The sequence below is a fragment of the Dreissena polymorpha genome, chromosome 16 (assembly GCF_020536995.1).
Source record: "Dreissena polymorpha isolate Duluth1 chromosome 16, UMN_Dpol_1.0, whole genome shotgun sequence".
NCBI lineage: Eukaryota > Metazoa > Mollusca > Bivalvia > Myida > Dreissenidae > Dreissena > Dreissena polymorpha.
The window spans coordinates 22,612,192-22,637,668 of NC_068370.1; the positions used below are offsets into that span (position 1 = coordinate 22,612,192).

General features: G+C 35.6%; 2 protein-coding genes across 3 annotated transcripts; both read right to left on the reverse strand.

The window, feature by feature from the left end:
- Positions 1 to 10,637: 10,637 nt before the first annotated feature.
- LOC127862066 (uncharacterized) lies at positions 10,638 to 11,802 on the reverse strand. The gene is made up of 2 exons (XM_052401012.1): positions 11,592 to 11,802; positions 10,638 to 10,922 (listed from the first exon to the last, which is right to left on the reverse strand). Exons 1-2 carry the CDS (start codon positions 11,777 to 11,779, stop codon positions 10,718 to 10,720), a joined length of 393 nt encoding a protein of 130 aa, XP_052256972.1. The 5' UTR covers positions 11,780 to 11,802; the 3' UTR covers positions 10,638 to 10,717.
- Positions 11,803 to 17,603: 5,801 nt separating this feature from the next.
- LOC127862358 (sodium-coupled monocarboxylate transporter 1-like) lies at positions 17,604 to 23,205 on the reverse strand. Of its 2 annotated transcripts, XM_052401444.1 has the most exons (3): positions 22,801 to 23,205; positions 19,779 to 19,905; positions 17,604 to 19,528 (listed from the first exon to the last, which is right to left on the reverse strand). In XM_052401444.1, exons 1-3 carry the CDS (start codon positions 22,917 to 22,919, stop codon positions 17,849 to 17,851), a joined length of 1,926 nt encoding a protein of 641 aa, XP_052257404.1. In that variant the 5' UTR covers positions 22,920 to 23,205; the 3' UTR covers positions 17,604 to 17,848. The 2 variants fall into 2 exon arrangements, with proteins under 2 accessions (XP_052257404.1, XP_052257405.1); XM_052401445.1 differs by lacking the exon at positions 19,779 to 19,905.
- Positions 23,206 to 25,477: the final 2,272 nt, after the last annotated feature.

The following is a 25,477-nucleotide window of genomic DNA, read 5'->3' on the forward strand; positions in this document are numbered from 1 at the left end:
ATTGTAATAGTTGTTTCTGTAAATGTTTGTATAGTGCTCGCGTAAATTGTGTTATCATGGGCATTCAAAAATTCGGCTTGCGTGCCCCACCCCACCTATAGAAAGATGTAGCAAGATCAAAATCTGTAAAATGGTAATGCTCTATATATTGTTGTGTTCCAAAATAAAGGCGAGTAAACATCAGTAGCATTACAACTTACTTCGTGTTATATTGGTTTTCCAATCGAAATATGTAAGCATCTGAAGCAACGTAATTTCCTTCGATAATTACCCCCTCTAAACGGATGAGCGTTAGTAGTATATCATGGAAATTAATTTAATTTTGCTTGAAGATTCCATTTAGGCAATCTTTCGCAGAATTATGGTATTGGTAGTATTAATATAATATATATTTGCACTGTCGTGGGCCTTGCAAAGTTACTGCTGAAACGCTTATGTAGCTGCCATTGGTATCTACTAGCAAATATTCAGCTTCTACTAGCACCATCTACCAGCAGTTTACATCTTTTACTTGCCATTATACATCGTTTTCTAGCATTTATACATCGTCTTGTATCAGTTATACGTCGTCTTTTAAAATATTATTGTGGAGAGTATTGTGGAGGAGGCCGGTTTCCAAGCCAGTTATCGTGTGACCATTACATGTTTAATTCCATGAGTAGTATTCGTATTTGGTTACGACTGGAGATACGTGTGATTTACTTGTGCGGTTGAACAAATTAGAAAGAAAAAGCAGCAAACACTGTGAGGCAGCCCTCATTCTTGTAGTAATATATCTGACTTATTTAAGAAAATATTCATTTAGAACGTTTTAGTTTTTTCTTATGCATGACTTCTTTCATTCCTGAGCGTTAAATCGTGTTTATAGGTGAATTATTACTACTACTAGTACAAGGTTATATTTATGATGGAAGGCACTCCGAAATTATGGCGGTGGGCTTAAAAAAACAGCGATCAATGATGACAACATTTCGCTGTATTTGGGAATAAATGCTTCCAATTAAAATGTTAAATAAAATGAAATATTTCGTAAGTGCCATTCTGCGTCGCTCCAACAAAAGGTAACTATAACATTTATATAATTGTGTATTAAGGCTTACCGAATCGTCTTAAATAAGCTTTCTACTTGTACAAATTCAATCCATTTAACAGATCATTCTTTACTTTTTAATTGGAATAAAAACAACTAACGATACGTACTGGATTCGGAATCCAGCATTTGTTTCAAATAGTTCGAAATTAAATCAACAGTTAAGTGTGTGTACGTAATTTGTTATACGTCACATGTATGCAAATATGAGCAAGCAGAAAATGATCTACACCGATGCTGTAAATATGAAATACATAATTATATAGTTATCGGTTGTTATTAGTCATAAAGGTATTTGATCAATTTCAAGCTGATTGCTACCATGTTGATATGCTATAATGTGCATGAGCTGCATATATAAATTAAACAATTAAAGTAACTTCCGTTAGTTATAATTCTGAGTTTAAAAAAAACAATTATGAAATTTGAAACAAAAGTTATGGCAATTACAAAAAAAAAGAAGACATTTCCATCATGTATACATAATTTAAATATGTTTTCATTGCACTAACAGATGGAAAAGGCATATAAATATTAAGAAGTAAAACTCCAGCTGCTGGAGCAGTATTGAATTCTCATTAAAAACAATTAGTTGGTCCTTTATTTAAGTCAAGTGACCGATTGCCAAAACAGTACAAAACAGCACAATACAAACCAACATAAACACAAAATATGAATAAAGCTGGGGTCACCGCCTTGGAACGGTCAATGCAAAGCATTGGGGGTTTAAACCGGTTAGTTTGTACAGTCGGAGCCAAACCAAGTGTCTGAAACACTAAAGAAACGCACACACAGTATAATAATTAATATTAGCAACTGCATTTTGACTCATTATAAGAACAAATGTGTTGGACTAAAATCGTCAAGAAAATACCTGGATGCACGTGCTTATGTTTTGTTTCGTATCAATTCACTTTGTTGTGAGTGCAGAAAAGAAACTGTACCGTAACTTGTCTGTATCAAATGTTAAAAGCTATATCTCAAGAGCACCTCCGCCAGATTTAGTCTAAGCAATATCATTATCTACACTTCGACACAATCATGCCATATAATGTTACAGGGAATTTTCTCATTTTTTACGTGCCTGGACTAGCTACTTTAACGCCAAATCAATACTGAATTGGTGTCTATGTGTCAATTGTTATAAAAGACTCAAATAATTACTTGCACTATAGGCTATAACTTTCACGCACAAAAGGCAACACGCTATGGTTTCTGTAGACAAACGTGAACGTAGTAACTGTTTAACAAGACGTGATTGCAAAGGATACTTTACATGAAAGCTTAATAACAGCAAAACCATGGCCTAATTACATCGTTTCGTAATTAAGTCCCTTATTTTATACTGGCTCTTAATTGCCATTATATCAAACGAAATACAACTCAGACCGTAGGAAAAACAACGTCAATGCGTTTTCGTAGTGCAATTCATTTATACCAAGGTACCCGTGAGAAAAGTAACGTTGCGTGAAACGAAAATTACTCAATTATGGCTCAATATGGCATCGAGCAATTAAGGTGTACGTTAAAGAATCTTTGCAAAACGACGGGATGCCATGACGCCATGAAATACAATATAGGTTTATTGTTTTCATGTTCTCTAAGATTGCAGTAATGAAATAATAAAGCCGTTATCATTATACATCACAAGTTAACTGTGATGCCTTTTCAATATTGTATTAATTAAGACAGAGTCATATATTTAATAAAATTCGCTTTATGTTTAAATTAAATATTTGTTGTATGTTTGCGGGTGCTGTCGAGGTACCATGTACGGATGGCTATTGTACGGAAGAGTTCAAACCAATCAACCCGGTGCACGGAAGTAACAGCTCCTCACCAAGTCACGGTTTCCCGTGCCGCTTCGAAAGGTAAACACAGCAACACAGACTTAGCTCTGGAAAGCGAACTTTTTAAACCTGTACAAAACAGCTAGATGAACCGTTTACCAGTATTATTATCGTTTCCCACGAATCTTAATACTCAAGACCCTTGGCACACATCATCGAAGGGGTATCAAAGGGTCCCTAAAACGGAATACAAAACGTGTCTACCTCATACAGCTCTATATTAAATATGGACCATAACACTTCCTTAAGCCAGACGGACGTGCTATAACGCGTATATCGGCCAACCGCTTAAACAGCTAGCCAAACGGCCGCTTCATTTTTTACGAGAAAGTTGATTTTCACAAAATTGATTTGGCTAGCGGAACAAATTCTCGATAACGAACGAGATAAATTCTGTTCACGAACGTTTTATGCGGATAAGGTCTTGAGTGCACGATTATTTTGGTTTATCTCTGTAGATTCTTTAAACAAGGCACGGAGCGGTGCTTTGGACTTTGATTGGGGCCAAGCGGTTGATTTTGCCTATTATTGGTGTAGAAAACGTGAAATACGTCTCATTCCTTATTTTGCAAATTATTTATTCATTGAACCAAAATTATAAACAAGGCTGTAGTTTAATGCCTGTATAGTTAACCTGGTTCGCCGATCCAAACCGAAAGAGACACGCAAAAATAAACATTAAAACCGGAGGTCCATTATTTGTCACATTGCTTTATAAAGAACCTAAGAAATATAATATATATTGGAAAAAATATATCGTGACGAGTGTTTTGGTTTTTATTATTAGTATGTTTTAACATATATTTAACTGTTGTGTTCCTTTTTGGTGGTTATAGTGTGGCGAAAATCGAACATTGCGTTTTTTGTGTATCTCGAACTGAGGTTAGTGCAACTTATGAGGTTGCCTAATGTGATGACCTCTTTTATGTCCCAGCGCAACTATCTGATTATTTTACTTTCATTGATGGCCCAAAGCTACCCCCAAATTTGGTATACTATTTACATTTGTTATGACCTCCCGCTATAGTCAATAGTGAAGCGTCTCTTACCAATTTGAATCAATACAATAATGTAGAAGTAACGAGGCAAAACTTTAGTTTACGTCATCTGAATGACAAAATTAAGGTAGAATGTGTTTGGTAGAATACCCTATGAAGAGCCAGACATGTCTTAAACATATGCCTTTAAATTTCATGCAGCTTTTTTGATATATTGAAATACTAATACCAATTCGCAATAATACCTCCGTACAGGCTCTAATGTAACCGGAATATGACTGCAAGATGTTGTTTGTTTATTTGCCCATCCTAATCATCGCACATAATCGGAGGCAAATGCGTTCTTGGCTGTTTTGTGTGATCACTTGCTGATAAATAGAAACAATAACAAAGGAAAATACAACAACCTTCGTTGGCAGAATTAAAAATTACTACATTTGCCTGTTTAGTTTCTCATTCACAGTTACGTGGATTTAAGTATATAAGTTGTCGTATATATGCGGTCGGCGGATAGAAGTAATGTAAACCATTTTCAGAATGTCTAACTTAATATTCGTATAAACTTTTTAATCGGAGGTAAGGATTGCGCAACTGCTCCATGTAGAGACATTTTGATCGCCACATGTTTGTTTTGATTATTTAAAAATACAGTCACTATTAAAGCTATGTTGAGTTATATGTATCTGACAAAGTGGATGATGCATGCATATGTTTGTGTGTAGGAAATGCTGGCTAGTATTTTTAGGTATATTTCGTTTTTCCTCTTCAATATAACACATTATAATACGTGCGCATAAATAAACGTATGTAATAAATGATGTTTACGCAATAACAAATATACCATTAATATTAAATGTACTAATAATTTAGTTCAAAAGAAACATCGTAGCATTGATTCAACATATATTCAAAACAAAAATGCATCAAAACTTTATTACTTCCAAGCAAATGTTAAGACTACTTATAATGATTGACAGTGAATATTGAAGACAGCTAGTAAGTTATAACTGATCATTTCCGCGTAGATATTATTAAGATGCCATGTCATAAAGATTGACGTGGTTTGTAATTTGTCAGGATTTTAACTCATCAATTGAACCCAGAATCAATGTAAGTCTCCCAAAGTGTTACAATAAAAAAATTGCATTCGCTTTGAAACATTTCGTTTTCTTTGGAAACATATTTTTCCAGTTAAATGTTTAGTAGAATAACATATTTCATTCGTGTCATTCTGCTTCACGGAAAAGTAAGTTTAGTAATACATTTTCATGCTCTTACGGAATCTCAGTTTTCCCAATTCGATACCAATAGGGTCACAACAGTATTACCGGACATCATTAAAACGATACAAAAAAATTATACTCTCATCGGCCTTGAATATTTTCCAACATTTTTAGTACACTTCCCGATGAAAAGGTTCCTCTTTTGTGAATTAGATTATATCCTTCATATTTAAACAATATTAGACGACGTTCTTTTTATCCTGCAGTATGTGAAAAGCTTGACATTAAAGGTCGTCTTTGATTGTGAAAATCCAAGTGGCATTTACAACAAATGACTTTACTCACGACTTACTTAATCCATTGTTTTTTTCAAAGGTGACATTTCAATGTATTCAAGACAGTGGCATGCAACTTTATGCAATAATATACCACTCTGTCAAAATTATTATCCTAATTGTATTGAAACTGAATACGTGAATCACGTTCTACCTAGAAGTAGAACTTGCTTTAAACAAACAAAAATCTCAACATCATCTTCAATTTCATCTTCGCATTAGGTCCTGTCTGGGACATTGACCGAAAACCAGCTTCATCTATGCGTCTCGGTTCTTGGCGAGTCTCTCCAGCTGCCTCAGCGTGTTTTGCGAATCTGCTTAGCACCTGCATCCAGGTCGCGGCGCTAGTAGTTTCTAGGCCGACATCTCTTCCTTTTTCATTGGGGTTTCTAGGTGAGGGATTGCCTTTTTGTATTTGATTCATCCTTGCGAATGGTTAGGCTTTCCCATCGCCAAAGCCTCTGAAGGATGTTTCTTCAACGGATTCACAGTGGTGCTTCGGATCTCTGCTCTATTGAGGAGAATTAGCTTCATGATGGTAAGGAAGAGCCTAATCTTGGTGTTGACGCAAATTGCGTTTGATTCCTAGATTTTCTAAAACTGATAAAAGGCTTCTCGTGCTGTACCGATGCGGGTTCTGACGTCTGCTTCCGTTTTTCTATGGTTGTTCAAGATAGATGACGATAGCCACTTCCTCAAGCGCCTCGCCTCGGATATTGATGGGTGTTTCATTAGATGGGATGGTCTTGAACATTTTGCTCTTCCCTCAGTTGATTGTGAGGCCCAGTCTAACTTCCATGTCCGCTTCCATGTTTGTATTTTCCCTCATCTGTTTTTTGGTGAAGGAGAGAAGAGCCAGATCGTCGGCTAAGTCGAGATCGTCCAACTGTTTACAGCGCGTCCACTGAATTCAGTTTAGCTTTTGATCCATCGAGGTCTTTATGGCTCAGTCTTTGGCCTGCAGGAACATAACAGTTGAGAGTAAGCAGCCTTGCAACACTCCGGTTATCATTTTCAAGGCGTCGGTGAGTTGTCTGCTATGAAAGATTCTGCAGGTCATCCCTTCATCACTAGTCGCAGGAAGTGCTTCCGGTCAATGCTTAAGAACGCATTTTCATATTCAGTGAAGTTGACAAACAGGGGCGAATTCCTATCAAGGGATTGTTCCAGAATGATGCGCAGGGTTGCGATCTGATCTATGCACGATCTCTCATTGTTGATGGTCACGGACATGCAGGTCTAGTGCGTCTTTGATTCGTTCAGCAGGATGCAATAAAACAGCTATCTTTGGAGCTTGATTCCTATGTAGTTGGAGCAGGATCCGAAGTCGACATTCTTAGGGAGCTTGATGAGGTATTCTCCATTCAATTATGTAGGATTTTTTTCTTCATCCCATATAGTGCTGAAGAGGGGGTAGAGTAGCTCCACACTGGTCTCTAATTCAGCCTTACGCGCTTCTGCCGGTTTGATGTCAGGTCCTACAGATTGGTCGTTCTTAAAATGGTCGATGACCCTGCTGATCTCTTCCTTCGTAGGAGCGCAGCACTTGATTTGCAGATTGCTTGTAGCTGGCGGAATCTCCGGTTTGGTCGAAGGACCTGGCCTGTCGAGTAGCTCCTGGTAGTACTTAATCCACCTCTTCTTCTGTCCTTCGTCATACGTGTATCACTCGTCAATTTTTGTCCCTTACTGACCTATCAGGCTTGGAGAACATGACATGACTGGTTTCACCAAAGTTGTCTAGTGCATCGTTCGTACACGTCAACGCAACTGTAACCGCTCTCGTTCATCTCGCTTAACTCACCCGATGAGCGCTCTCTGTGCCGACTAGAAAAGCCTCATGGCTGCTCCTTGAGTGGGGTGCTGCATCCTCCTGCTCATGCCCCGAGAAAATCAGTAACTCACCGGAAGTCAGTCGCTTCTGCACAGAGCCACTTCATATTGATACACTGATTCCAACGCCCAGCCCACTTCCTTTTTTAACGCGGGCTTGGGACCGTCTTGGTATAGTTTAACATTATATATTTATAAAAGTATAAATTTGAAATACATATCATTAAAAGCATTTGACAATTTTATACAGTACAGTCAAGTAAATGCTGAATTGACTCAAATGATGGCGAGAATATAACCTACAACGTATTTCATTAATTTAAGTATTAATATCGACAAATGTTCTCTTAAGTGCCTTCCAAATTACAATCATGTTCACGTTCTATTCAAAGTCCGATCCGGTGAAGATCCGTTTGTTTGTATTGTTATAGTTTTTCTTTAATTGAGATCCAGTCGCATGGTAGTGTTGTCGTAGATTTAAATATCGTGGGCATTCACAATTACAACTTGAGTGTCCCCTTGAAAAATGTTAAAAGATCAGCATACATATGATTACAACGCTCCATCTGTTAGTTATCTTGTTTTTTATATAAATCAAATCGGTTCAATAAACAGAGCATTATAACTTGCTTCTTATTGTAATGGTTTAAAAGAGAAAAAAGTTAGCATCTGTAGCAACGTAATTTCCCCGGATAATTACCTACTCTAAGCGAATAAGCGTCAGAAGCATATCGTTTCAATCAATTTGTTTGGCTCGTATAATCTAGTAAGGTAGAAAAAGAAGCACAACATTATGTATACTCGTATTGTCGTGGGCCTTTTAACCTGATACGCTACTGAGGCTGTCTTTATTTTATAACATTTATTGTAAAGCAGGTAGGTTTCCAAGCCTGCATCAATCACACGGTTATTACCATTAATATTCTAAATCAGTGACGAGTATAGATATAATGTGGTTAACTGTGAAGTTGAACAAATTAGAAAAAGCTGCAAAACACTTTTAGGTAACACTTGCTATTGGAATAATATGTGTAACATATATCACTTATTAAAACACATTTATTAATAAGTATTCGGGTTCGTCTTGTTATGTACATCTTTCATTATTGAGGGTAGCATATGTGTATAATAATTATAATAGATAAAAAGTCATATATATTATGGAAGGAATTACGAAATTCTGGCAGGTGGGCATAATTGAGCCTGTTTTGTTTGTTTCAATATGAGGGCGGTTTGTATGAGGCATTATGTCTGACTGAACTGTGCTTTACAGTAGCATAAGGCTAGATGTTTGTAATTATCTATTAAGAACAGATATTTACATTAACGAATAAGGAAACAGACAAAAATCCGACTTGTCCATAATAGTCTCTGCAGTTTTCAAAATAACTTGACAATTCTCGCAAAAATAATTAGTTTTATTTATAAATAATTCCCCGTCGTTCAATTACATGCACATTATGAAAGCACAGTTTCTGGCTGAACCCATGCATCTGAGATCTGAAACATTTGCACTAAAATATCCGAACTATACACTTGATTAGGATTTATATTAATACTGTACGAACATGTATAATTTTTATAGATTCAATCTCTTTAATATTTTCTGATTATAATTAATAATATTGTAGTTTATTTGTTCAACGCGAAAATAGATTTATTGAGAGAACCGTTATTGAAAAGTGAACTTTGCGATTTAATCGATTGATTTTGATGTAAACATTCGAATCCAATTATATAAATGAAGACAGTGGAGTTTTAAAACGGTTTGGACAATATAAACTCCAAACGCCATCATCATTATATAGATGAATTAAGCTAACCATTCGAATTGTTAAGGCATTCACATGATGCATGTTGTAAAGTGAATAATTGACATTTTTCAAAGTCATTAGGTGACTTAATTTCTAAAGGGGGATCTTATTTTAATTGTGATAAGTCTTATAATAATCAAATTCGGTTTGAGTATTTCAATTCATTTTGAACATTCATTCTCCTATTTTTATGAGTCAAACATCCGTAGGTCATTATTTTAATGAAATTTCTTCCATTCCGCAAAACAAAACTAACTCAAATACTAACCAATAGAAATTCGTGTATGATTTTGTGTGAAACTTTTAAAAGGTGTTATCAATAAATTAGTTATGATATCGTTCTATTACATTTGCTTAAGAATGCATTCAAATATGTTTCGAGTGAATTTTCGTTTTAATTTTCAAGATGCAATATCTGTGCGTAATAGTGGTAAACATTTACAGAAACGTTGCTTACAGAATTTTAAGACAGTCCTAATAACACATCACTTGACGTGATACCACTGAACATGCATATCTTCATTTTTCAAACACATGCTTTTGAATAAAGTTCGTATCGTTCATGTATACGGTAGGGCATTTCAACGAATGTAGTCGTAACATACACACGACCGGTACATATTTGAAAGCTCAGACACATCCACAAATCTGTGTCCCGTTTTGCACTTAGCTGGTACAAACTGAGCTTCTCCTAGAAAGGGTAATTGTTTGATGCATGAGAAGTGTAATCGGGAATATCTGTATATTGAAAGAATTAAAACGTCTTAGTCGGGACTAGTGGGCTGATATGTAAGTGAATAAATTGTTTATGTCCTAACCTGGTGTTGTCGCCCCTTTAACTCTTACATGTGTCTTCTTTGTTAACGTGTTGTTAGCTTCTGGTGTTTGAGAGACGAATCTACAATTTTTTTTTGACAGTATGTATTTACATAAAATTTTAAACAAGAGGTGTAATTGTCCTTTTAAATTAATGCAAGCGATATAATCAATTCTTTATGTTAAGGTTTTCTCTCACATTTTGTTTGTTGATTACTTGTTTGAATAAGTGTTAACCATCACTAAACCTACTTATAACTTACTGCCATTTGTTTTACTAATAAACAGGAACTAAGTACAATATATTGCGTAATCCATTTTAGGAATTCAGGTAGTACCTTCGCAATGGATAACACATTTTGTTTAAGGCTGCGTTTTGTAAAACGCAAAAGACAAACAATATATTGCTAGAAATGCATTGTTTTTATATATCACAATTTATAAGGAAATGTCAGGTATGGTTATTTATGTTGTGCATGTAGGTGTCATTGAAATCATTGTGAATAAACTACGAACTCATGTCATGTTAAACGTATCACTACCGCTAAAAGGGATAGATAATAATTCTAGAGCAGTTTATTTTGCCAATGAACATATAATACATATACAGTAACTAATTTTAAACAACATTACATATTTTCAAACATCACTTATATGCAAACATTTTACTGATAAGCTGATAATTTTAAATAAAAATGTAACTTAATATCATTATGGTATTCATTCATCCCAAAACTGTAACTTAATTCCCCATAGTTTCACTTCTTATGCGCGAAGTACAACATAGTCCCAACCATAGAAACAATCTGGACGAACGTGTGCACAACAGGCCCAATGGTGTATATGTAGCTCAATGGGTTGTACCACGTGATAGCATAGGGGGCGTAGATGGCTGCGTATATCAACGTCACTGCAACACTCATTTCAGCAACGTCCTTTGTCTTACGTAATGGCCACACTTTACTAAAACACAAAAAAACGGGTTTGATGTGTTCTTAATGTCTATGAAGACTGGAGCAAAAGAGTATGTATAAAGCAACCTTAGATCGCTTGTATTTACTTTTGTCTGTGTTAATACATGCACTAGTTAAATAAATAGTTCACACACTTTGGTGACATTCACAAACAATGGTTTATCATTTCTTAAATAGTTTATTGAAAAGGGCAAAATGTAAATTAAGTGTATTTCTGAACCAGAATGAAGTGGTGTGCATTAAATTTGTATAACTCAAACTGAATTGTCATTCTATTTTTATAAATATATTAAATGTTGTTTGGTTTATATGATTTTACATAAATGAATAATGTTATCCTCTTTAACGAATAATGATAAGGGAAAGGAAACGTGGCTCATTGAACCATAATAAGAAACGGCCATTCATCGATAACTAAGCGCTTATATAGTGTGTTTTTTTTTTAATTCCAATTAATGAAAAAACAAATACATACATAACATTTCATAAAAGCAAAAAAAAAAATCAAGTCCAACATGCCAAATACAAAAACGATATTCTGTTTATATATTCTGAGATCTTACACAATAACTTTCTCAATTGTCGTTGTAAGCAACACAAAATTCACAAGAAAGTTCAACCACTTTAATAAAAAAAAAGCTTTTAAAAATGTACTTACTTAACGATCATGTTCAACAGCACAAACAGTAGACTATTAGACCCCAAAGACGCATACGTGCTTCTCTGACCTGGCTCCAGAAACCATGGCACCAACGAATAATACGCCATGCTGGCGACCTCAGCACAAAGGACACTTGCTGCCATGGCAACCGTAATCGTCTTCCTACCGGGACTTCGAAAGTTCATTTTCGGTCTTCAAATCGTCAGCAGCAGACCTATCAATTTATTTATATTGGTAAAATGTCCTTGTTGTCATTCATATATAAATATTTTTTTATTTATAAGATTTTTGTTTCCGTTGTATACTATTAAATATTGTAGTATTGTTCTTAGTCAATACGTCTTTATAAATTAATAATTCTGAATTAATAGTGATTGGTTCTATGCATTTCTTATATGTATTTTGTTTTAACAGGCTTCAAATAATTGCACTAGAAAGATAATTTTATGCAAATACAGCTTTATATGTTGATTAATATACATGTATATATAGGTGTAAACTACGTGAAGTAAATATTACAACATTTTGCATTTTAAAGCATATAGCTCTAGTCAGGTTCATTTAAACATGTTTATAAGCAGTAATTACCATTAAAGTTTAACACTTTTGAAGGTTTCAACAATGTACATAACTTATAATTAATCCTGGAACATGCTAATAAATACAAAACATATTTTAAAGGTCTGATATATTTTCTAACTTTGTACTATGTTTTATTTGTTCGTTTAGTTTCTTGAACAAAAATATTGTGACGATGAAAATAAAGAAGCAAATTGATATAATTAAATTCAAAGTAAAAATACTGGACTTTGACATTGAACGTAAAAATCTACGGAGCAGTTCAAACTGGGTGACGTCAAAATAACATTTGGCGCATCTTTGACTCGGCATGCACAATACTCCACGGGATGTTTGAAGTATTTGAAACAAATTGAATGTTTGTCGAACAGTATTTAATACAATACATGAACACATTTATGAACAATACTTGTGAAATTCCACCAACAGTAGTTCAAAGACCCTTTTACGGACCAATCGCCTTATTGATTGCCTCTTGATCCATGGTGTGTCAATTATGTGTGTGTCAGTATTAATCCATTATTATTTAGTCAATGTGGTTTATATTCCTCAAACGGATTACCTAAATTCTTATTGTATTGATTTTGTTCTTGAAAAATTCCGACAGACTACCGGTATATTTCTATTACTATTGGCTCTCAAACGTGTAAACATGCTTGATCTAAACGCACCCAGAATATTAAACGTTTCAGGAAAAAAACAGAAACACATGTTTCTCTACGAGATGATTACCGGTAAAGTATATTCTGTAAGTCTACTATTCGTGATGTGAACGCATAGAATATTTACAAACCTACAGTTTTAAAGCAAATTGTAATGTCAATGTAAATATGTTGAACAAAACAACAGTTATCGCTAATCGGTTAAACTGTTGTTAATAAAACAACACTGTACCTTTATGCGAAGGTAAATATCCGGTTAAAAGTTTAGCCGCGAATATATGTACCCGAAGTACGTTAGAATATTATTTACTTTCACGATAACCGCGAAAAGGTTATGACACTTATTATAACGCACATGTAGAACAACTGTGTACGATGAAAATGTTGACAACGCTTGAATGTGCAAACATGTAGATGTTAATTTTACTGTCAAAGTACGATAATAAGTGGATTTTGGCGAGAACATGATTAATGAAACATACGCTTAAGAGAAAGATATACGGTAGTCCTAGTACTATAATACTATTTCATTGTGAATAACCATCGATTGGGGTTCATTATTGTACTACTGAATCTCCGTAATACTCAACTTGAAATACAATAAAATGTTAGAAACCATGATAATGGCGTTAATGCAGAAAAACGTTAAGGGATGCGTCTGGCCGATCGTTGGGACATGACATGATAAATAACGTCTAATTGCAAACAAAAGTCAAAAATACAGTTGAACATATTGAATGGCCAGTATGTTTCGTATACATTTTTTAATGAAAAATATTCTTGCACACAAGTTGACGTACATTATACTCAAAATACTACATAATACTAAAAACAGCAACAGACATGCCTTGTTAAAAATGAGTGACCGAAAATACCCGGCACAAAAGGTTACGGTTCAGTTTGAATAGTTCAATAAAAGTACACGCCGCACGTATTAAAAGAACGATGTTAATGGTGTCTACAGTTTTATTAAGAACATGCAAATCTGACTATGAAGTGACTAGAGATCTTGTTTTGTATAATCAATCCTAAATTCTAATTAGCTTTTGATAACGTTAAAATACACTTACGTGAGTAACCCGGACAAAATACTCCAGAAAGCACACTAACGTTTCACCAATCGAGTTGAACTTATTTCCAGTGTTTACCTTTTTATTGATTCCAATTATAACAAAAGGCAAATCGATTACAATATTTGTTTATATGGGCGTCGCTAAAATATTTGTACCGGTCGATCTGCAGAAGATCAGTAAAAATTATAATGGCGTCTTCTAAGATCTTGACGACCAAGCCTTTAGCACAACGTGGATTTTGCAAAATGTGGCGTCCTCGGTGTGAACCTAAGGCGTTCTAGCATGGACGCCGTAAAGAACCTCGACGTTAATTCCACCATGTTTAAAGTAGTTGCCGTAAAGACGCCGACTTTGGCGTTTTGGTGTTTGGTCGCCGCCTCAATGTGTTTTCACAAGCCATCGGCGTCTTTGGCGATCCTACTGCGTGTATGGTCGCCATTAAACGAAGTTAAACGACAGCTCGACGTGACGGCGATTATTGTGTGAGAAAACAAATATAACTAGACACGAAAGATGTTAACTGATTTCGAGTTGTTTATTCCTGATTATGAATTGTATATTCACTAACAAAGCATGCACTATTTACATTGACAATAATACATGAAGCAGTTCATGCACTAATACTATATGAGCATATGAAGAATGTATGGTGTTTAAATTACGGAAAAACTTATTTTTTATTCTGCGCATGTACATAGCATTAACATTCAGCATTATCAGATCCGTTTGCAGTCATGCAGTTTTGAGACATATGAAGAAAATACTCGACACATATTCGTAAGGAGAATGCTACTTTATGATTGTGCTGTAATGTACAGATGTGCATGTGATTCATTTTTTATGTTGTATCTCTAACTTCGCATTTTATAAATAAAACGAATCGAATTATAATACTTAAAATTCGGAAATCCATTTATAGTGTTACATCCACCAAGTACAAGATTAATAACGGTAAGAATTCTACAATTAAAAGCAAAACTTTCTTATATATCAAGAATGTAGTTTTATATACAAACAAACAAACACACACACACACACACACACACACTTACTTGGTTCTTCACACACATTTTGAAAATATAAAAATGTACTTGAGCCAAAACAAATCATATTAAATGACTGAGTCTTTACGATGTTTACGCGACAGGATAGCCATATTTTATCATGAACAATTAAATACAGACATTTACATTGATGGTATTCATCAGACGAAATAATATGACTTTGTAAGAAATGTATGTTCCTATTTTAATATAATTGGAAAGAAGCTCGCTTAACAACTTTCTCATAATTTATTAATTAGATCAATTAGAACAATTTTCATTTAACTATTCAAGCAGCATTGCATACGTGTAAAATATCATCTAGATTCAATACATTAATTATACATAATAACTTATAAATCATAACTTTTTCAACTTAATTAGACCTATGAGATTATGGAGACTGTAAAACCAAAGGGAGAGTAAGCCTAACAAAATACAAACATACGTCTCATTTCGAGTTACTGTGCATTGCACAAGAGATTATCAGAGGCTAGACAAACCATCGCCATACAGACATTAAAGTACCACATCCAATTTGATTTCGTATAAATTACTGAAAGCACCACGCTTTATTGAAGACAATAGTAATATGTATGATATCATGGCTCCGATGTTGAGACATCTGCACGCCAAATGGTTGTCAATCGTTAAAGGAATAACACGATTTTAAGCCAATTGGTCATCTGCCTGTGGGTTGCTATGATTTGCCAGTCGCCCGTCCATCTTAGCATCTGATGTTTGTCATAAATAAATTGATTAAGAATTTAGAGTGTTACAAATGTATTCATTGGTCCATACAATTTTGATTAATCAGTACTTTCATTTCACATACAACAAACTTGAGGAGACATACTTATTTTTTCTGTTCTAATCGCAGTTTTAAGTTAGAGGCAGTGATACATATATACGAATATGTTTGCTTTCAACTACGTGAACATATGTCGGTAGATGATTGTAATTTAAAAATGAATGTGTATTGAACACTTATTCAAAACGCTCTATTATGAAGAAAGGCACTTCTGATGCACGGACATATAAAAATATCGATTAAACAGAGACTATTAAATAAGACAAATTAATATTGCAACGCTGAAATAGCATTCTTTAATAATCGTTTGCTAGATCTTGAATGGCAAATTTTATAGAAATACCCATACATGAAAAGTAGTTGTATGTCGATACGTACAAACCAAACTGAATATATGACTTTCGGGGGTGTATGTTTACAACATCAAATATTAAAAGAAAACAAATATGAACATGTTAAGCTAGTTCTACGATACGAGACAATACTTGCTTCGGAATACAGTGCACAGGCGTCATGTATACCATGTTAACGGTGGAACTTATAAGCAAATGGGAACAAAATGAATGTAATACTAACAAATAAACGACACAATCCTTATACGGATTTAGAAGCTCTTACAGCTCAACAAGCCCGCGTTTCACGTAAGCACGCCGATGCGTTTAAACAAGCCATTGTTTGATGTATTGAATAAATGCAAACTTGTTTACTGCTAGCTTTATAATAAGACGTATAAGGCGAGAGAGTGGGTGGATACTACATAGAGCGTGTCTAAAACATGCAGATCATACAATCCCTTGCAACTTCAACGTATAATAAGGCTTATTTGTACCGGGCGGTATGTGTTAGGCGTGGAGTTAAACCAAGCAAAAATACATTTTGACTGAGATATATGGCAAATAAGGATCAGTGTTACCAGAATTGACTGTCGAATGACAAGTTGTTTGTGTATAGATTTCAACTTGAAAAATAGCCATGCACATGTAAAGTTATTTACTTTATACATGAATACAAGTCATGTGACCACTTGCGCATGGCCAGTTTTGACCCACATGGGGCATAATTTGAGAAATCTTTGAGAAATCTTTGTTGAGAACCACTTCACGATTTTACGCATTAAATGTAATTTTAAACCCTGAATCGTGAGCTTTTGAACAGATAATTGTTAATTTATTTAGCACATAAGTCTTTGTAAAGCATGTAACCAAGAATGCTCGGCCAGTTTTTACCCCGGGGGGGGGGGGGTGAATGATTTGAATAGTATTCGTAAAGGATCACTAGAAGATGCTACATACCAAATATTTAACATCAAAGCCTTCGGTTTCAGAGTAGATTTTTGAAAGTATTTAAATAAGCGTTTATTCACAACAGGCAACCCCTGGGGCGAGGCCATTTCGACACACGGAACTCGATTTAAACAAAGTTTGAAGAAGACCGCTTAAACGTTTAATGCACCAAGTGCTGAACCTTTGAACCGTGTGGATTTCACATGATGGTTTTATTTTCTACGTTTTACACTATTCATCGAGCTCCGTTAATCTGCATATTAAGCGGACTTCATTAGAATTGAGGCTTCCTGTAAAATTTCGTTAAAAGTCGTTAACGGACAAATGTACGCATGCAGTCAACTGAAGTAGAATGGACGACGGACATCACGGTATTCTTACTGTTCCTAATTAGCACTTATTGCTCATGATAGCTTAAAACTAGCAGATTAAATATTAAAAAAGTGGTTTATCCGTGAAACGGTGTCGTTTACTTACATGAGAATGAAGAAGAGACGTTTTGTTCGGTTAATAGTGACCCGATGAAAAGAATTGAAGAAACGCGGCTAGCAAGGCTCATACGTCGCTAAAATTAATTTATTTCCAGTTGAAAACTTTTGTTGACAGAGCAGCACTGAATAAACTAAACAAACAAATCCTACTCGCACATATTGACAAATTAATCTTAACAACTAATCATACGATTTTAAAAAACTCAACAAATAACATCATCACTCTAATTACATGCAATGATGCGAAATCAAACTGCGTAAAATACTTAGATCTATAAAATATAAGATATAAGAAACGAAAGGCATAAGCAATCACAGTTTTGTTGACAAATTCTCTTCAACCACAAGTGAAGAGTTGTCATGTCTTTTTGCTTCAGTATTCACCTGACAAGTGACATCATCTAATCGAACTTTGAAGTCACCGTTTGGTTCGTCTGTTCGTCCATAAATAACACCAAATCGAAGTGGCTTTCGTATCTTCTCTGGCAGCCATGGGAACAGCACATCAAAGATTGGGCACATCAGCCGACTGTCGATTGTTTTGGGATCGGTGTGACAGGTCAGAAAGCTTACACACACGGCAATAAAAACACAGACAATCATGCCCAGTCCTGTGTACCACTGGTAGGATATCCGATAAAAATCAAACAGCATCGGTTCTTCTGCTACCGCCGCGGATGTTGATGACATCATTGGTGATGCCATTGTCATAGATGACGTCATCACTGATAATGTTGTATTCGTCGTAAAAGAGGCATTAAGATTTTTGAAGCACCCATACGTGTAGGTTGGAAGAGTTGGTTTTAGAGATGGGGGCTTTTCTATCAGAGAACCAAGTCCCAGCCAGCACATGAATGCTACGGAGAGAAGAAATCCCGCGATTGCCCCAATCTGATTGGTCCACGGAAACAACATTCCGGAAATAAACAGCCCGAAAATGGGACCAGCAGTAATCGCGTACATGCTGTACGAGAATTGCAAAATGAGACCGGTGAATTTAGAAATAAGGACAGCAACTCCAAACTGAATTGCACCTGTAATTACGACGATGAGTTTTGATATAGCTATTCCGTGTTTGGTAATTGCGTCAGCACACGTACGCTTGGCAATTGGCTTGATGTAATCCTCTAGAATAACTGCCGACATGGCAGTCAATCCGGACGAAATTGTAGACAGACCTGCACTAAATACACACGCTATAAACACACCTGCGAGACCCGGTACCTTTCCGAGGGAATCTAAAACAAAAAGTGGCAGTAGTTGGTCGTTTCTGTCAATCAGTTTCGCTTTTACAGGATTGCAGGGGTGATATATACCATAGACGACAACTCCAATCATGCTCACTAGCGTAACTATAAGAAGAAGGCCGGGGTAGTTCAGCCAAAGAGCCACTTGAGCGCGTCGTAAAGTGGGCAGAGAGCACGCCCGTTGTACCTGGGCTTGATTTACGCCATATAAGTACAGCCAAAAGAACGAGCTTCCAATAGCTACCGTCCAAACGCTGTGTCGTGTCCTGGGATCGGGCGAGAAATCCAGAAACTCTATCCTCCCGTTCTCAGAGGCGATCCTCCATGCTTCCGAAAACCCCCCAACCGACTTTGAGCCTTCGATAAGCACGGCAAGCAAACCTACGACCATGATGGTGAACTGTAAAGCATCCGTCCACAAAACCGTCTTCATGCCTCCCAGCGTCGTGTATAGCGTGCAGACGGCGGCCGTCCCGATCAAGCATCCCCATAAGGACACGCCGGTGACCGCCTCGAACGCAAGAGAAGGCGCGTAGAGCACGAATCCCATGTAGACCAAGGTTTGCAGGAGAAAAAGCACAGAGGCGATAAGGCGCACCGTGACTCCGAAGCGCGTCTCGAAGTACTGGAAGCAGCTCGTGTAGTTGAGACGGTAGAAGATCGGCACGAACACGTGAGCGGCGCCGGCGGTCGCTATCAGCATTCCGACGACCGTCCAGTAGAACATAGTACCATTGGTGTATATCTGAAATGAGCGAACACGTATTATTTAACTTATATATTATATACCTTACATTCATAAAAATCCTCACATTAACAAGTTGTGTGCTTTAGATAATTTCATATTTAAAAATAACAATAGGAACGTGACTAAAATGGTATGCGATGTACCATAAACTATATTAATGTTTGATATAGGTGAACTAGCGATGTGCGTTTATGTCCCTGAACTAAATTTTATTAACGCGAACGATATACATCGCCAACGTCGTTACCTCGGACGGTGTGCCTAGCAAGGTCAGTGCCGACAGGAAGGTCGCGGCCAGAGATAGACTGACGGGTATCGGGTGCATCTTTCGGCCGCCGAGGTGGAAATCGTCAATGTCCCGCTTCTTACGGTCCCTTTAAAGTAGACATTTGCGTTTATGTACATACACACTATGAGCAGTAGTCTTAAATACTTACAGAATTGTGAAAGCATGCAAACATACCGATTATGATGATCGTGTTTAGTATTATTGGTGTTGGCGATTATAATGATGAAGCCTGTCCCAGCCCACTGGTAGCTAGTCAGACATAAACACATATTAAATTACTTCGCTTTGCGTGTGGACGATTCGGATAAACATGCAAGTACACTTATGTGAATGCTTAATGCAGTCATCTGTGAAGTATCACAGCAGGACTGTGACCAAGATAGGAAGATGTCGAACAAAATGGCGTATCTCTCCATTGAAATAAACTCGCTGTTGCATGTTGCTAGATTGCAAATGATTACTTAGAAGGGTGAACACGTTTAAATCAATTTGGTGTAATAAAAAAAAAGGTAAGATGTTGCATGTAACTAGATTGCAAATGATAACTGAGAAGGGTTAGCGCGTTTAAATCAATCAGGTGTAATACAAAATGTAAGATGTTGCATGTAACTAGATTGCAAATGATAACTGAGAAGGGTTAAAACGTTTAAATCAATCAGGTGTAATACAAAATGTAAGATGTTGCATGCAGCTAGATTGAAAATGATAACTTAGAAGGGTTAAAACGTTTTAATCAATCAGGTGTAATAAAAAATGTAAGATGTTGCATGTAGCTAGATTGCAAATGATAACTTAGAATGGTTCACACGTTTAAATCAATCTGGTGTAATAAAAAAACGCTTCAAATTAATAATTGAAAAAATATGATAACATTCATATTCAATCGTGGTAATACATGTTAACGTATTGTATTCTTTACTGGCAGATAAAGAGTACGAAAAAAAATTGAATCTCTATAGAGGTCTACATGCAGTTGCTATTTTCAAAAATACCGACAAACATGGTTACACACACTATGTAATTTGATCGACATACCTGTATAATTTAAGTATGTACATAAAATTGAATTATTAATTTATTTATTTTTTTTCGAGAAACTCGTCGTATCTGTAAATTCCTTCAACATATACGTTATATACCTATCTACTTTCATATTGTATTATGCGGTATATTTTTTAAATAATAAGTAAACAGTAAGTAAATATTTTGAAAGTATTTTTCATTATATCCGTGTTTGTTTGTGTGTTTAATACATAAAATAACCAAAATAAGGCAATGTATTCGATCTCATTAATTGACGTATTACGTATGGTCAATATAAAATCTCGGCTCGGTGCATACATTTGTAAATATTGCTCATTTGTTCAAAAGAGAATGCTCGGTATGAAAATTTCAAACATTGTTTCTAAAAGATTTTCGTTTATGATAATGTATAGATGTATGCAGATCTATATTCAAGAGAGGCAATTTACCAAAGATTTCAATATAAACATGGTGATCCAGGCATTTCATATGCCACTTATATTGATGGGACAAATCTTTAATTGCACACTTTATGGGCATTTACATGGTCACGTGAATACATAATGTTACAATAAAGGAGACAAAATGAATAAGTCAATTACGATACAGTGATCATGCAAAACATACATAGAGATAATATAAATATTTACACAAGAATGAACTTATGTATTTTATATGTGAAATGAGTTATGCTGGAGAATAAAAGGTGATTTAAAAAGAAAACAGAGTAAAAAAACAACAACAAATAGACCAATTGAAATTCGGTAGATTTATATTATTTACATACAATATAATAGGTACATTTCAGTGTTTGTAATTTTTACTATTCTCATATTTCATAATATCTACATATACTACATCGATAAATGTGTTTGATGTTGATATCAAATGAAGTTGATAATACAATATTCATGTTCATTTTTTGTTGTAAAGCGCACATTTTACGAAAGGACTTAACAGTGTTTAGCCTTAATCCCATGTTACCGTGCGTAATCATTTTATTGGAATTTAAATTTCTCTACTTTGAGTAATAAAGTATTTAAATTATAAAGATAGTCCACGAAAGTAATTGAACAACAACTCGTTTATGCTTGTACATAAACGCCCTTTATAGGGTATATTTTATTTTTATTATTATGCTTATGTTATATTGTATGCTGTGATTGTATATATCCTGATGAGACTTTAATATAGAGGATATTTGTTGGATTGGGTGGAATATCGATTTTAATTCACGAGTGATCATAGAAAAAATATTTTTCTAAGTTCACGAGTGAATTAAAGCGCCACTCGTGAAAATATAATTTTCAATGAACACGAGTGAATTAAAATCGATATTCCACCCAATCCAACAAATTTTCTTTTTATTTTATGCTCACAAATTAATAGTTTTATACGTTTGCCAATCCGTTCAAATTAATTTCCCTTTGGGCGCACCAAAATATCATTACCGCTTTTACAATAAGCGTTGCAAATAGTTCACAAGAAAACAAACGTTAAACAATAACTTTTTTGTATTTACAATGCAACACATATCAGGTTAAAAGAAAAAACACCGATAACATCATTTAACAAATAAATAATCCTATGATGACACAATTTGTTTATGTCATGTTGTCGTATAAATATGCGGAGTCTATTTAGAGCGTAAAAAACGCTAACAGTGTGTACATGTATGTACAAGGGAAGTTACTCCGTATGTTGATATAAATATTCATCGAAGAGTTGTCGCTCTTGGTGGAAGAATGCGTGGGGGGTCACAATGGGGTAAAAAAATAGTGCCGGTACAACAGTGAAAATTATCGATTATTTTCACTGATAATTTTCACTGTTTTAACAGTGAAATTATCTGTTTTAATTCACTGATATTTCTCTTTAAACCACCGGAAAGCATAAAATAAAAATTAATCGTATAATTTCAATGTCACACTATGTTTTAGTAAATTAATAGACCTACCTGTACGCATGGTAAAAGCCGATGACAGCCGATGCAACAAACATTAGGGAAAACAAAACATAATCCAATGTCCGAAACTCGTTTTTCTTGCCTGTATAGATGCTAATATCTTCGTTCATTTTAATAACTTATATTATTTTCTAAAAAAAGAATACACTCACACGTTGAAGTAATTTTCACAAATACGAGCAAATGCTGAAATGTGGTTGACATTAAAAGGTTAAAAAGGCCTACTGCGCACCTTTCAATAATACTCGCTAGGGGAGTTAGACAGTATAGATAAATAGATAGAAAAGGCACGCTTGAATTAACTTTTACATGTTACTACGTTCATTGAACCAAGCCGTCGGATTATCTTCGCAAATTACCTTTACGAATTGGCCACTGAAAACTGCCGGAGGCATTATAACATATCTTATCGTACGTGGTAATGATAAAAAGTTGTTTTACCAGTGGAATGCGTACCTGCATTATAGCACGGTCAATGGGAGTATAGATCATTTGGTCGAGCGGTATGGTAGTTTTCGCTCACAAACTTTACGGTCTATATTTTACCCTGAGCAATTTTTACAAAATGCATAAATGCCTCCGAAAACGAAGGACAATGGTGACCCCAAAAAGGAAAATATAAACAGTGTCAAAAGTCGTGGCAAAAATAAAAAGAGAAAAAATGCTCTGGAACGTTGATTCTTTGCCGGAGAAACGCACTGATTACCGTGCATCACCGTGTGAAAAAATGACTACCCAATCCCAACCAGTGTATATGCAACCAATGAACATGTCGGCCATGAGTAACATGAACAATTATCAATCCCAGCCTGGAGCTTTCTACACACCTCAGCAAAATATGCCGCCTAATACACAGTACCGTATAAATGCTTCACCGCATATGCAGCCAAATATCCCCCCTCCTACATATAATGAAAATTTTCAGAAATCAGTGTTAGATCAGCTTAGGTCTCTTGATAATCGCTTAAATAAGCTGGACTCGATTGAAACACAGTTATCCAACCTGACGATGAAACTTAGTAATATGGATGTACGAGTTACCTCCCTTGAAGGTACAGTGCGCAAGGTTGATTCCCGAGTGACAGATGTTGAAACTAGTAGGGCATTTGACTCTCAGACTTGTGAGGAACTGAAATTAAAGATACCGAGCTCGATAAAGCTCTTCAAGCGGAACGACGCAGAATTGCAGAATTGACCTCTGAGTTTGAATCTTTGAGGGAGGTACCGGACGATATCGAGGACTTAAGATCTCGTTCAATGCGATGCAATTTGCTATTTCATGGCTTTAAGAAGCCTCTCCGGCAGCAAGGAGGTCCGAGAATTGCGCGAAAACGGTGCTTGACCATTTAGTCAATTCATTAAAAATTTCGCACGCGCATGATCTGATCAAAATTGAAAGGGCGCATAGATTGGGTGCAAAATATGATGTCACAAAAGCGAGGCCGATTGTTGTAATTTTTAATCATTATCCCGACAAAATACTTATTAAGCAAAAAGCGCAGGAGGCGTGGAAGAAGTTTAACGATTCTAGGAAACCATTTTCCTACCCTAAGGCGCCTGGTACTAGAGGCGCTGAGGGGTCGGATACTCCCGACGCCAACCCCATGGATGAAACTGTTCCGGTGCAGAAACCGACCATAAGTGTGAGCGACCAGTTTCCGAAGACTGTACAGGCGCGCAGAAAGTCCTTACTTCCGGCAATCAATGCTAAAAAGAGTGGTAAATCGGCTTACCTATCGTATGACAAGCTTTACATAGACAATAAAATGTACACGAAACAAACAGTGTCATCATCTGGTTTTGACATTAGTTAGAGGAAAATGATCAGGGACACCTTTCATTCATCCTTTGGAATGTACAGGGCTTAAATTCAAAATTACATGATCCTGACTTCCTTAATTTTGTGTGTGATTTTGATTTTCTATGTTTTAATGAAACATGGATTGCGTCTGGTAAAAACATCGATATTGATGGTTATGAATGTCTTAATTGTCCCCGTCCGAAATCAAATAAAAGGGCTAGGAGATTTAGCGGAGGAGTAGTTGTTTACTACAAAAGTTGTTACAGTAACTACCTACATCTTGTAAATATTGACCATAAAGGGTTAATATGGTTTAAAATTGATAAATGTTGTATACAGTCTGAAAATGATGCTTATGTATGTGTTTTTTATATTCCTCCGGAAGATTCGGAGGTATATAGGAATATTAACTCTATATTGTACGATTTGGATTTTTTCGAATTTTTGAATAATGAAACACGTAAATTTTCGGATCAGGGTGATATCTTTTTACTAGACGACCTAAATAGCCGCACGGGTACTCTGTCGGACTATATAATTGAACTAAATCTTGATTTATATGTTGGCTTACCTGAGTCGGCAATGTCTGGGGTCAATTTACCAGTGCGTGAAAATCATGACAATGGGTTTAACAATTACGGTACAAAATTGCTGTCTCTATGCAAGGAAAATAATCTCTGTATTTTAAATGGTCGTAAAGAAGTTGGTAAATGTACTTATAATGCTATGTATAGAATAAGACCAGTGTCTAGTTTAGTCGACTATGTTATTTCAAACTTAGAATGTTATGAGAATATCTCAAATATGTGTGTATTAGATTTAAGGTTCATGTAGAGGCGTCATTTAAAAAAATGTGGGACCCCTAGC

Excerpts from the sequence above, each read along its gene's own strand:
- LOC127862066 (XM_052401012.1), bottom strand. The coding sequence starts at position 11,779 with ATGAACTTTCGAAGTCCCGGTAGGAAGACGATTACGGTTGCCATGGCA. Across the intron at positions 10,923-11,591 it reads CTGTTGAACATGATCGTTAA|TAAAGTGTGGCCATTACGTA; the intron begins GTAAGTACATTT and ends TTTGTGTTTTAG.
- LOC127862358 (XM_052401444.1), bottom strand. The coding sequence starts at position 22,919 with ATGAACGAAGATATTAGCATCTATACAGGCAAGAAAAACGAGTTTCGG. Across the intron at positions 19,906-22,800 it reads GGCTTTTACCATGCGTACAG|GGACCGTAAGAAGCGGGACA; the intron begins GTAGGTCTATTA and ends TCTACTTTAAAG. Across the intron at positions 19,529-19,778 it reads TGCTAGGCACACCGTCCGAG|ATATACACCAATGGTACTAT; the intron begins GTAACGACGTTG and ends CGCTCATTTCAG.